Genomic DNA, 14,091 nt, shown 5'->3' on the forward strand with positions numbered 1-14,091 from the left:
ATGAGCCGAGACTGTTCCTGCTGATCCAAAAGCTGCATCTGAATCATCCCAGACTCGTGCCATAAATTATTATTTTGTTGAAAGGGACACAAGAGGGATGGCTTTAAAAGGCATCACAAAGTAAAGAGGAGAGTTTTCCCTACAGAGTGTGACTTTATTCATCTTTGCCTTCCTGCCAGGAGACAGCAAAGGAAGAAGCTTCTTTTGAAGAGAGGAGACATGAGCCTGTTTCCAAAACCTCTGAGGTGCACATGGAAAAAAGGCCAATCTTTGATCACGTTCATTCTTCTCTTGTCTTAGAGGCATGACTGACAATACCAGTACTAGGAGGACGGTATAATCCAGGTTGTAGGGCACTCAGGAGGTCTCCAGTCCAAACCCCCTACTCACAGCAGACTCAGAATGTTGCTCAGGGCTTTATCCATTTGGGTCTTGAAAAATCCTCAAAGAATCTCCCACCCTCACTGGGAAACCTCTCCCACTGCTTAACTGTCTTTATGAGGAAAAACTTCCTCCTTTCTCCATCTTACCTGGCCCTTTTTTGTTACAGTTTGCTTGTTCCTCCTGTCTCAAACCATTGTGAAGGTCTTGGGTATGTCAGCAACCTTGAGGTACTGGCAGGCTGTTGTTAGCTCCATCCAAAATCCTTCCCTCATTTTGAATCAGGTCCTTTTGCATTTCTGCACATGGAGAGTGCTCCAGACCTGAGCATCTTGGTGTCCCTGTGGCTGATTTTGCTTTAGTTTATTAATATCTCCTGTACTGGGGTCACCAGTCTGGGCACAGCAACTGGCTGTGGTCTAAGGAGTGCAAAGTAGAAGGGAATAATCATTTCCTTCAAAACATCCCAGAGCTTTGCTGCCAGGTCACATGCCTGGTTTGGGTTGATTTCAGCATCCATGAGCTCCCTGGATGCTTTTCCACACTGCTGCTCCTCAGCCAAGTCCTCACCTTCAGGAGAGGCCACACGTGGCCAAGGAACTCCCCTTTGATTTGGGGAACATCTCAGCAGATCTGCTCACAGGTATCCTGGATAATCATCAAACCACTGATTCACTGTTAAAAGGCAACATCAACATCACTCAGTGCAAATTCAGAAATATTTATTTGTTTTCTTGACATGAAGGTGTGTGGCTCACCTCCAGCATTTTTACCAAGGGCTACCCAGGGAAAATCTAAGTTCTTGCTTATCTGTTTTGCTCCCAGGTGTTTTTCTCCTGGGCTGATTTCCAAAGAGCTAAACTCAAATTAATCCATTTCTGAGCAGCCCCATGCCTTGGGATGTCATCAGCAGCTACTTTGGCTGCTGTTCCCAGGAAAGGTGAGCATTGTGTCATCCAGCTTGGATGTGCCAAATGCTGTTGGTGACAGATGTTACCTGTTCACCTCTGGGACCAGACAGTGCAGAAGAGACAGGAGCAGCACAATTGCTGTCAGGAAAGTGAACTGTGAACTTCTTCCGAAGTCCTGGGGGTGAGAGTTTGCGGAGTCTAAAAGGTTATTTTCATTTTCTTCAAGCTGCACAATTTCCTTGGGTAGGTACCAAGTGCAGTGGGACTTATTAAGTCAAAAATCAAATTTAACTGTCTTCACCTATTTATTGTCTTAAATGTTCAGGGAATATGATTGTACGTGAAACTAGGGGCATTGCAGCAATAGCCCAAAACACTGGCACAAAGTGGGTGCCCTGGCACTGATACATTCCAGTGGTTCACTGAGGTAAACTCTAACCTCCAAAGGACCCCAAAATTAACCATTAGTTCACTGCTTCAGCTGCCAAGTTTCTTCTCTGCTCAGACCTGCTCCATGTCTGGATGCCTGCTACACTCCTGGCAGCACCAATAACCTGCAATTTCGGACAGAATCTGCTACTTTGCAAATCCCTTTTTCATCCCAGCACAGCCCAGAGTCAGAGCAAACACAGAGATACTCACTGTACATGTTTCTAACCTGTAGGTGTGTCCCTCCCTTCAAACACAGGATGCCAGGGGCTGTGCATTGCTACTGGGATGAATAAAAGCACTGACCTGCTCCTCTCACATCAGGCACTCAAATCTCCTCCCTCCCTCTGTTATCTCTTTGAGGCACATGAATCCAAATGAGTTAGGAGAGGGAAAAGTTACAAAATGCTGTTTATTTAAATTTGCTGTTCATTGCCAGCAAGCTCAAAGTTGAATATGACTGAACTGTTAGGACAGACATCCCTCCCCACCCCCCATAAGCAGGGGATTTATAACAGTGTTTTCCAAGAGATTTTCCAGCCCCTGAAAACTAGAGCAACATAAATCTGGAGGTTTAAATCAAGCTCGCGCTGAGAAGTCCTATAAAACATCTGAAGAAAATTCAGAGTAAGCTTGATGAAAGTGGAAAGAGCAATTACTCCAGCTCTGTTGAGATGCAGGTAATGGAGAATACATAACACAACATTTTTCTTACTGCCGTGACAAAGCCCAGTGGAGAGAGTGCAGAGGGACAGGGATCCAGTATAAAACCACGAGCTGAGAAGGGAGGCAATTCTTCCTGCATTTAAATGCCCCCTTGTTAGGATTTTATCATGAGGTTGTTCTTCTTCTTTGCTCATTATCAAACAGGATTTCCTTCCCTGATCTTAGCTGCAAAACCACTCTCAAGACAGGTGTCCTCTTCCTTTCCAGAGTTAAAAAAAAGATGCCTGGTTTTATTGAAACCAACCCAGAGTAGTGTTTATTATTGAAAATATACAGTATTCTTCAACATCACATAAAAAGCCTGGTAGATACAACTGCTCTATTTCAAAATGCTCAATAGATACCTTTGTGCAGCAGGCAGCATTATCCTTGGAACACAAACATCCTCTTGTCATCCTTATTATCTTTACAGTGCTTCCCTTTTGTGTTTTTTAAACCCAGAAGAGCTGTCCTTCCCCACCCTGATGCTCTGAGCTGAAAACAAATCACTTTCCAAAGGCTTTCCATTTATGCTGTGCTGGAAGCGTGGGGCTAAGAGGAATGAGAGTATTTTGTAGAGCTACCTCGAGCTACTCCTGTCCTTTGAAAATCTGCGTAAGAGCAGGGCATGGCACTCACCAGGCAAAGTGCCCCGGTGGAACAGTCCAGTGATGCCGTGACAATTCCCAGTCTGTCCAAGAGGGAAATGGGGAAGGCAGATAATTTCAGGCTTTTCACACCACCTTTCAGGTGCTCTTTTTCTTGCTGCCACAAGTTCTCAAATGACAGTTTTGCACAGAAGAAACTTTTTTACAAAGAAAACAAGAAAAGGATGGGCTATTATACACCAAAACTGTTGAAATAATTGGGAATCAATGTACAAGGTGAGATGGGCAGCGTGTTCAAAATAGTCTTCGTTCACCACAATACAAAAAGGGGAATAAAAACAAAAAAAAAATGAAAGGAAGGAGAAAACAAAAATTTAATTATTCCTGCCAGTGTGCTGTTTTAGACTTTGCACTGTGACCTTCCACAGGATGCAGTCAGGGTTGAACCTGTTCTTTCTTTGTTTTACCACCACCAGCTCCAAGAGGCTTTTTCCTGGTTGCCTCCAAGCAGCATCACGGACGTGGGAGATGAGAAACAGGATGGGGCCCTTCACTGGAAAGAGATCAGCGAGGCCAAAGGAGGAGAGTTTGCAGGAAGGGGCTGTGGGGTGGGAGTGAAGACAGGAGGGCTCCGAAGGCCACGGCGTGGTGGTGGTGTCCGTGGGGCGGTCACACGGCCGCGGTCTGTTTGATGCTGTGGAAGCTGATCCGCGTGGGGGACGTGGGGATGGACATGGCCCGTGCCACACGCACCCGCAGGGAGTGGTGGTCCTGCCAGCGGTGCCACCTCTTCCTGGCAGCAGAACGGACCTGGGGAGAAGCACAGGGGACAAGGTGAAGGCACAATTTCAGGTGTAAAGGGATGCTGGACAGTGCTGGGACAATACTGTCACAGGTGATGCCTTAAGCCTCTAAAGGGGGGGAATGATGCCTTAAATTTTAGCTTTAATATTTCCCAGATTCTGTACTGCATTGATATATAACTCTGAACTTCATATAAAGTGCTAGCAAGTCCTCTTCACAGTTTAGTCAGATAAAAAAATCCTTTTCCAGCCCTAGAACCAAGGACACCACTGCAGCTTCAGGCCCAAAAGATATAAACAACAGTGAATTGAGGAGAGTAATCTGGGAGGATGGGACTGCATAACCTCAAACTGTAATTGGACAATTAACCCCAATATGGAAATGGACCAAAACTTATAAAAGTGTAAAAACTCATGACCTAGCATCCATCTTGGGTCCATCCTGGGTGGAGTCATGGCCAGGCTCTTGTGCTGACCAAGGTGTATCCTTTGACAGCCTTTTTAATAAATCCCTACTTTATTCCTTCAACTCTGTCTAGCCTCTGTTCCAGGTCAGCCTCTCAAGGCATCACAGGGACTGACTGAGATGCCTGAATGGGAGCTTTTAATTCATGGATATTCTCTTGAGTGCTTGACTCAAGGAAAAACATTTTACACACCTCATGTCTCATATCCAGTACCTTAAATACTCCACAGCATTTCAAACAGGCCTAAACATTCACAACTGAATTGAGCCCTCAGGATGGGTGGACCCAATGGATGGTGCATTCAAGGTTTGTCCAAGACCTGATGGAATTCTTGGAGAGTCCCATCCCAGGGGCCCCTGCTGCCCTTGTATGTGAAGAAGCACAGGGGATCTAACCAAGCTCTGGCACACCTGAGCCAGCCCTGTGAGCACCTCCAGCAGGCAGTGGAAGTTGCTCCACATCAGCAGAAGGTCAACCTCAAGCAGGTGCTGACCAATAGGTCAGATGAACCTTGAATTTTAGTGTTTTTTTTATTTTTTTTTTTTTTTTGGTTTTTTTTCCATGGAGCACAGAAAGAGCCCAGGAACTCTGGCTCAAATATATACATAAACAAGCAAGAGAAAAACAGAAGAAAGGAACCCTAAACCTCAAACACAGTGGGAGGGAAGGCTTGAAATACTCCTAAAATAGACCAAATCCCTGCAAAATCCCTGGCAGGGAAGACTCAAAGTCAGAACCTGGCATGAAGCACTTGGACCAATTTCTGGATATTCTTGTTGATATCTGCTTACTGTAGAGAGGAAACCAATTCAAACCCCTAACCCAGGGAGATAAATAAGCCTACAAAATTAGGTGAGAGGAATCTGGGCCCAGCTTCCTGGAGAGTCCAAAGCCTGGACTGTTCATGACACTTGGAAAGGATGCTGATATTCTGCTGCCAACCTGGAATCTGGTGAACTTTGAAAGAAGCATTGTTACATAAAACTTCTATATCAAGCCAGGGCCTCCTTTACCAAAACCATTTTTTTTTTTTTTTACAAAGAGGGGTTACAAATAATGTAATATAGACATTACACCTCAACTACTGACCTATAGACCTCCTTCTGACCAAGAGGGAACCAGTCAGTATGGTCAAAGGGGATGATTCATCTCCTTCTAAAGCAGGTGCCCAAAATAAGCCAGATATTTGTGGTCAGATGAAAAATACCTATTTCCTTTAATTGGTTATAAAATGAGTCTAGACAACAAGCTCTATTTAAGATGTCTGGATTATAAATTTAGGTAAGTTCACACAATATTGACATCTAACCACAGATATTTTTTAGTCTTTATAATGCACTTATTTTCACTGCATCTCCCCAGAAGTAAAGGATTGTTTTAAGCCCCATATTACCACGGACAAGGGGAACTCTGGGTATTATCAGCAGCGATGCTGTTGTGGAGGAAACCTCAAGGGCACCAGCTGCCATGGCAACTGCACAAGGCCTGGGAGGAGCTTTCAGAGCCTGGGAAGCCCACGCTGGCACAGGTTCTCAGCTCTCAGCACCTGGGTGAGGTCAATCAAAGCCACCCTGGGCCTGTCTGTCACCACCACTGGGGCTGCAGGCAAGGTGGAGTCGAAAAAAAATTGCCCAGAGATGAAGAATCACTGCTTTTCTTCATTTCTTTGAAAGCTTGGGGATTGTCTGCAGGGGCTCTGTGAGGTCTACTCAAAACAAAAAAGGAACACACACAGTCTCCAGCCCCACTTCGGAGCAGCTCAGATATTCTTTCTAAGGGCGCTCAGATAAGTTGAAGAGCTCCAGGATTGGAGGTGTTTCCAACCCAAAACACACCCTGTCAGTCCTAGGTGCCCCAGATGAACAGGGTGAAGGCCTGATGGTGAAAACACAGAAGAGTTCACAAGGAGGACACAGAAAAGGGGAAACTGCTCTCCTTCTCTTGGCTGGTTTAAATTTCCCCATTTCTGGGTGGGCTTTCAGAGCCCTGGGCTGTAGCACTGCCTGTGAGAAACTGTGAGCAAACAATCCCCTCCCAGCACAGCTTTGTCCATGGAATACTGCAGCTTTACGAGTACCAGCCTGGAAAACAGTTTTGCAATTGCCTCTTTGTGCCTTTTCGGAGGAATCCTGAACCTGGAAAGGTGACTTTTCCATCAGAGCCCTTCTAGAGGCAGAGATTGGGCAAATCAGAGCAGAGGAATTATTTCTTTGGTTGTGCTCTCAGCTAGCTGTGATCTGTGCTACTGCCATGGTTGACATGGTGGTTTTAGGTCATAGCTTGGATTCAGGGATCTCAGAGGTCTTTTCCAACCTAACTGATGCTGTGATTCTGTGATTTATGACAAGCAGCTGCAGATTTCTAAGGTAAGGTGAGGAGAAAGCTACTCTGGGTTTCTTCTAATTTTGAATCAATTATTTGTTTCAATATAAGTAATAATGTTTTTTACACTTAGTAGGGGTCCGACAGAACCTAATGAAACAAAGAATATGAGGGAATAGAACTGGAGAAAGAGAAAACACGCAATAAAAGGGGAATTAAAGACAACACTGCCAGGAAGAACATGATCATTATGAATGATTTGGAGATGAGAATGAGAACAATGTGATTAAACAACAGTGCAGAGGATTTCTGGAAGAGCCTCTCATTATGGAGCAGTAGCTACAACACCTCTCCACCAGTTTCATGATGGGGTTTGGCCAGGTCATAAAATTAATTGAATGGCACAGTTATATGAAACAACAGAGTCAAGATGGATGGACTCAATCACAACCTGCAGCAGCTTGGACTGCTGACCATCAATCCCCTTCTCCCCAAACTGACCATCCTGGCTCACTGGGAAAACAGGAGGAACACTGGAAAGCCATGCCATGGTGTGGTACTTTTCTGGGAATTCACTATTTGCAAACCTACCATGGTTCCACCTGCAGTGGCAGAGGGATCCTTGCCCCTGATTCTGGATGGGAGGGAGGATATAAAACACACCCAGAGGCAAATCCATGTGCCACAGTCCATGCAAGGGGGGCACCTCCCCTGGCAGATTCACGCCTAATCTTGGCCAATTATCACAGAATCACTGAATAATTTGGGCTGGAAAAGACCTTAAAGTTAATTTTATTCCAGCCCCCTGTCATGGACAGGGACACCTTCCACAGGACCAGGTTGTTCCAAGCCCCATCCAATAACTGGTCCCATTATTAATGCTTCCAGTACAGACAGTGGAGAAAGAGAGACAATTCCCTTGAGGATGACACTCAGACATGTGGAATGAAAAAGTCCTTGCTCTTCTGGGTACAAACCCAGCCTAACTGAATGCTGGGCACCTCAGAACAAGGTTTACTAAGTGTCAGACCACTGTAATGGGAAAATGTCCCATGAAGACCTGAGATGCAGAGGGATGTTGCTTCTCGAATGCTCCTTTCTCCCCAGATGCCACCAAATAAGTTATACTGTTAGAGAAAATTTTCCTCCTTTCTTCTGCAGTGAAATTTTGTAGGTTGTTTTTTTTTCCATTGTTTGGGGGTGGTTTTTTTTTGTTGTTTTTTTGTGTGATTTTTTGTTGTTGTCGTTGTGGGTTTTTTTTTTTTTTTTTTTTGGGGTTTTTTTTTTTTTTTTTTTTTTTTTCTCTACAAACAAAAATGCTGTCGAACCTTACGCAGCCAGTGAAGCCAGATTAGATTTATCATTTGTGCTTCAAGCCAACCAAGTCAAAAAGAGACACCTGGAGATAAAGATGTGAGTCTGAACAAGCAGTTGGCTTTTGTGGTATGGTTTGAGGCAGGATTGAAAAAAAAAAACAAACAAAAATGCTGTCTTCTTGTACAGCTGGAGCCATTCCTAATGGACTGGGCACATGGAAATGGGCTCTGCACTTTCGAGGGTGAGGGCAAAGCATTTTTTAATGACAGAATAATTAACTGCAATTAGTATGTGACCAGAGTGCAAGCAGAGAAGGTTAAGGTCAAATTTTTGTCTTGTACTTGAACTCAGAAACAAGATGCTAGGTTAACTTTAGGGAAGAAAAGAAAAAACTGGCAGTGGCTAAAAGGCATCAAAAAAAAGCTGTAGCACAGTGGAAGAGTAAAAGAAAAAGAGAATGCAAAAATCAACTATCAAACATTGTTGTTAATCTCTGTAAGAGCAGCCTCCTCTATTTATCAAGCATTTCTAGAGTCAAAACCATGTCCCAGAGTCAGCATTAGCACATTTATGACCTGAAACTGCCCAAGGATGCTCCAGGCTGTCATCAGTGGTTAGAGCTCCACAAGGACTCCTGGGAACACAAATTATCAGCTTCACCTCTGTGCAACTTTATTTGCTTGAGAGGAACAAAATTTCCCCTGCTCTGAGCACACAGTGGGTGCCTGTGTTGACCCTTGGTCTGTCTTTTTGTTACAAATAGGTCCTTTTTCAGAATTATCCTTTTCAGCTCTTTCTGCTTTGTGTACAGTGAATAATCAGAGTTTCTGAGCTGTGGTCAAATCAGGTTTGCCAACATTATTTGTGCCTGCAGAGTGTGGGCACTGCTTTGGAACAGACAAGGAAAAGGATTTGGATAATGGGATGAAAGGAAATCAGTGGGTGACTTTTTCTCTTCCAACTGGATCACCTAACCAGGGGGAATTGTCAAACTTTTAGATCATATTAAATAAAAAATATTGTTAAAAACCTTCTTCCTCCTCCTCCTCCACAAAACCAATGAAAGAGGTGGAGAGCAGGATGAAAACATTTAGAGAGGGTTTTCTGTTGACAAAATGGACATCAACTTGGTGCTGCTATTACCTGTGCTAGACACTGGCTGCTGGCTAATTTCTTGCAGCCATCAACTGCAAAAAATTTCATTTGCAAGAAAATGCAAGAAACTGCATTTCAACTGGAAATGAGCTGAGAAAAGAGCCTTGAGTAACACTAAAAATCAGATTTTGGAAGAAATGTCATGTGTCATTAGTAGAGAGGAAGAAGTTTTGACCCACTTACACAGAACAAAGGGGCCAATTCACCTGGGGCTTTTGGACATAATAATACTAAAATATACTAAAATAGAGTATTTTATATATATAAAGACACTAAATATAATATATATTATTCATTATATATATAATTATAATTATATTACTCATTATATAATAGATATTAAATAATACATATTTAAAATATTAATTAATAAATTAATTTAAATAAATAAATAAATAAATATATATATATATATATACACTAAGATATAACAGTTATGTATGTGTCTGGTAGAGTAGGAATAAATGAGCTGCCACAGCATTGGAAGCTGGAATTAAGGCTACTGGGATGTCACCATCCTCTGTCCCCAGGTGACATCCCTCACCTGGAAGTGTTCACAAGTGAGGGCCAGAAGGACAGCAGGTCCTCCCTTGTTAGAATCCCTAACTGCTAAAAATTGTAACCTTTCTGTACTAACAAACCCCACAAAGAACACTACAATTAACCTAAAAAAGAGAAATTTTCCAAAATTGCATGATAAAATTAAAATTGTGTGTAGTTTAAATAGAAGTATATAATATCAAATAAAAAGTTTAAAAGTTTAAAATATGATAATATAGATGTATAAAACAAAAGTTTTAAAACAGAAATGAATCCTTCTTCTTCATCTTCTTCTTTATGAGTTTAAGTAGTATTATATAATTAAATAAAGATATCCACATGATAAACCACAAGTAATTAATTATTAAGTTAAAAATAAAAAAAAAATTAAATATAATTTCTTAATGAAACCATTTATCCTTAAAAAAAAACTTATTAAAAAAATGATACAGCTCCATGTTTAATTTATTAAAGTACTATAGAACTCAGAACTTATAAAACTATAATATAAACTAATAAATCCAAACAAAAAATACCATCTTAAACATTTAATCCCAACCTTAACACAATAAAAAAATTTTAAAAAATCAACACTCTCTGTCTGTAGAATAATCACAGCATACCAGAACGGTTTGGGATGGAAGGGACCTTAAAACTTAAAATAATCTCATTCCAGCCCCTGCCATGGGCAGGGACACCTTCCACTGTCCCAGGCTGCTCCAAGCCCCATCCAGCCTGGCCTTGGGCACTTCCAGGGATCCAGGGGCAGCCACAGCTTCCCTGGGCACCCTGTGCCAGGGCCTGCCCACCCTGACAGGGAACAATTCCTTCCTCACGTGTCATCTGTATATTCATGATGTTCAGTGGTCTCTGGCTGATTCAGTTTTTTGCTCAAATGCCACTTTTTATACCCAGAAATCCTGATAAGAAGGCAAATTAATTAAATGAGTAAGGCTTACATAGATCTCGATGGGCTTTAAAAAAACTTGATTTTTTCCCTGAAAACAGGTTGCAGTGGTGAATTCAACAACTTCCACCTAGATCTAAGGATCTTTTTTTGCTGTGTTTCAGATCCTTGTGCTGCAGTTGGAGGTGACTGGAGAATAACTTTGGACTTTAATTTTGCAAATTGTGGAAGTTTGATGAATTTTAAATGGATCTTTTTGCAAGCTACAGATGAACTAGAGGGACTTTCAAGCAATGTCCAGACCAGCAAAATGGATTTTTAAATTTCAAAGCACTGCTCTCACTGTGCCTGACTCTGCAGTGAAATTGATTTTCATGAGATTTTGGAAGCCCTGGCCTCTCCCTGCATCCAGCAGAGACTTAGTAAGGTATTGGCAACACTTCATTAAAAATAGGTCTTCAACTAAAATAGGTCTCATTTGTGTAAATCACTGCCCAGAAATGAAGCTGGAGGTGAGAAGCTCAGCTGGTTATGTGCATGTATTAAGTGTTTAAGATTTGAGGGGTGGGGAAAATCCCATCCAACACTTAACCTAAATAAATGTAAGGTGATGCCTTAAATGGTACTTTGAAAGTTTTCCAAAGGTTCAGTGTGTTCCTCAGGAAGGAGGGATGGCAAATGCTGTATTTAATAGCAAATGGCTGTATTTAACAGCAAATGTTGTGTTGGTCAAACCTCTCCAGGCCCTTGGAAGGATTAAGCACAGAATTATTTGAAGCAAAGAAACAGAGTGGCCTCAGCACGGAGACCCCTGGGCTGGCAGACCTTGGATCATCTCCAAGTGAGGAGTTCTGATGCTCCCAGAGAGACAGGAGTGTCTTTATCCCTGTTTTGTAAATTAACTGCATCACTGAGCAACTGTGCAAGGCTCCCACAGAGCCAGCCCCGCAGGCCAAGGGTGCTCATGTTACCATCACAAAAATATTGCACTGAACATCCCCAGAAAGATGCCATTATCTGTATTTAATCCTCCTGAGGTCAGGAAGGGATGTAGTCAAAACAACCTGCAAGGCTCAAAGCTCAAAGACAAAGCTTGGGCAGAATGTTGGCTTTTGTTTCAAGAGGTACCCTACATCACACCACTATTTATGTATTTCTGCCTAAAAAAAAATTATCCTGCTTAATTGGTCTGCAATCCTTTTTTTTTTTTTTTTTTTTTTTGTTTTGTTTTGTTTTGTTTTGTTTTGTTTTTTGTTTTTGTTTGTTTTTTCCCAGGGTCTTTGGCAGCAATTCTTTACAATCTGGGGATATTTTCACAGCACCTGCAAGCCTGGGATGTCAAAGTTTATTTGTAAGGCCACAGCAGTGCAATTTTGTTATCATAAATAACAGTTCAAGAGGCTGCAACAATTCTGACTAGTCATAAAGATTTGCCACACATTTTTGTGTGGAGACAAATGCTGCTCCTTTCTTCTGGGCCACAAAGGACCAGAACTTCCCACAGCAGAGGGAGGCCAGGGGTGCACCCAGCCCACCCCAAGCCCCTGGGTTTTGTTGTGGGGTGCTCTGGAGTCACCCTCACACCAGCAGTGGAGTAATGAGGAGGAAAATGGGATGGGGAAGGACCCTTAGGGCAAAGGGAATTAAACTTTAGCCCTCTAGTCCACCTCCATATTCGTATTTATTCAGAGATTTTAAGGAATGCTTAATACACATCCTTTGGGCTCAGGATGAATAATGTGAAGCCTGCCTGGGCTGATGGGCAGGGCATGAGTAACCATTTCAGGGGTGACTCAGAGCTGGCACTTCTAATGAACAGCCTCCCAAGATGATCAGATCAAAGGAAGCCACTTTGAGCTTAACAGATTTTGAGAGACAGATGATACCTGGCTAAAGGGTCAGCAGAAAAAAAATTAAACATATTCATCTTTGTCTCGCACCTTGTTGTGAGAATAATTTACAGTGGCATCTGATCTATTCCTCTCTCATGATGTTTTCTCTCCAAGCCAGCTAATTGCATTTTAAATGTCAATTCATGGATAATTATTGATATTGGTCAGATAATACTGAATCTGAGTCCTGAGCTAAGAATTCAGGCTCTCAAAGGATGTTTTCAGACTCAGGTCTAGCTGGTTATGTATGCATCCCAGATATGGATAGAAATGAAGGAAAAGCACCTTATTATGGACACAGAACTCATGTGTGGCATTCACATTTTCTGGAAAAATCCCTTCACCCAGGATTTTTCTCCTGGGAAGCTGAGAAGACTCAGAGAAAAAGGAAAACAATAACTATTTGATTTGTTTCTCCAGTGTTTTGCTCATGTGGAATATTTGGACATTGTTTATCCACAGGTTGTTTAACTGGTTTCTGCTGTGAATTATTTTGACTCAATGGCCAATCAGGGCCAAGTTGTGTTGGGACTCTGGAAAGAGTCACAAGTTTTCATTATTGTCTTTTTAGCATTGAGTAAGTATCCTTTCTGTATTCTTTAGTATAGTTTAGTTTAGTATTTTTTAATCTAATATAGTATCATAAAATAATAAATTAGCCTTCTGAGAACATGGAGTCAGATTCATCATTCCTTCCTGCCACAAGGGACCCTGCAAATACAATACTCATGAATTATAGAATGATTAAGGTGGGAAGGGACATCAGAAGGCCTCTGGTCCCATGCCATGATCAGAGCACATCCAGCACAGTGGTCTTATCCAGATTTGACATTATGTCAGGGTCTTATCAAGTCATTTTGAGCACAAACAAGGACAGAGATCTCAAAACACCTTTGAGCCTCTCTTCCAGTGCTTAATCATCCTCACTATTATATTTTTACTTCCCTGTTTAATTTTGCCTTGCTCCCTTCATTCAGCTTCGGAGTGGAACTTGCTCTTCCCCGAGCAGACCCTCATCAAGCATCATCCCTTTGTAGATGTAGGTTCTTCTCAAACACTGTCACCTCCATTCCCAAGGTCCTGCTCTGGGATGGCTGTGCTGGGCTCTCCCATCATGCCTGGAAAGCTTTGCAAGGATCACTGAACTCTCTGAGGGATCTGGTGGTAACTGGAAATTGCATAAAGCACTTAGGATAAGTGATCTGTGGAGCAGGGATTCTTACTCCTCTGTTATCCTCTGGTTTCCATCATCACTGCTGAGGTAGCAGGAGTGCAGCCAGCCCTCTTTGGAAGATGTAACACTTTAAATGCATTCTTTGCCTCTCTGAAATGCTTTAGTTTGTCTCAGGAGAAAACCATCACTGTTGAAGTCTAGCTAAAAGGTAGACACGACACCAGTAAGGGAACTGGATGGAAGATCCATCTTCCTTTAAAGAAACTTTTTCTGGAATGAGTGAAAGGTAGAAGAGAAATGTTGGGAGGCAGAAGAGAAATCCATCTTCCCCTGTGGATACTGACAGTTTGGTCAGAGACAGAAAGAGATAAACCTTCCCAGGAACTGTTCTGGGGAGTTTTGAGAAGGCTGAGGGAAAGAATTAAAACAATCTTACAGCTGGTGTTTTGAGCAGTTGTTTTCTCCTAAGACGTTCACCAA

The 14,091-nt window shown here is 42.3% G+C and overlaps 1 protein-coding gene across 2 annotated transcripts in view; it reads right to left on the reverse strand.

Annotated features, from left to right (window-relative positions):
• Window positions 1-2,119: 2,119 nt before the first annotated feature.
• Window positions 2,120-14,091, reverse strand: part of CRHR2 (corticotropin releasing hormone receptor 2) — a 143,553-nt gene continuing 131,581 nt past the window's right edge. For both annotated transcript variants that reach the window (XM_041408874.1, XM_041408875.1), the window contains one exon: window positions 2,120-3,844. In XM_041408874.1, the coding sequence (XP_041264808.1) occupies window positions 3,704-3,844 (141 nt within the window). In that variant the 3' untranslated portion in view covers window positions 2,120-3,703. The remainder of the gene's footprint in view (window positions 3,845-14,091) is intronic.

The sequence above is a fragment of the Onychostruthus taczanowskii genome, unplaced genomic scaffold (assembly GCF_017590055.1).
Source record: "Onychostruthus taczanowskii isolate IOZ18803 unplaced genomic scaffold, ASM1759005v1 scaffold3, whole genome shotgun sequence".
NCBI lineage: Eukaryota > Metazoa > Chordata > Aves > Passeriformes > Passeridae > Onychostruthus > Onychostruthus taczanowskii.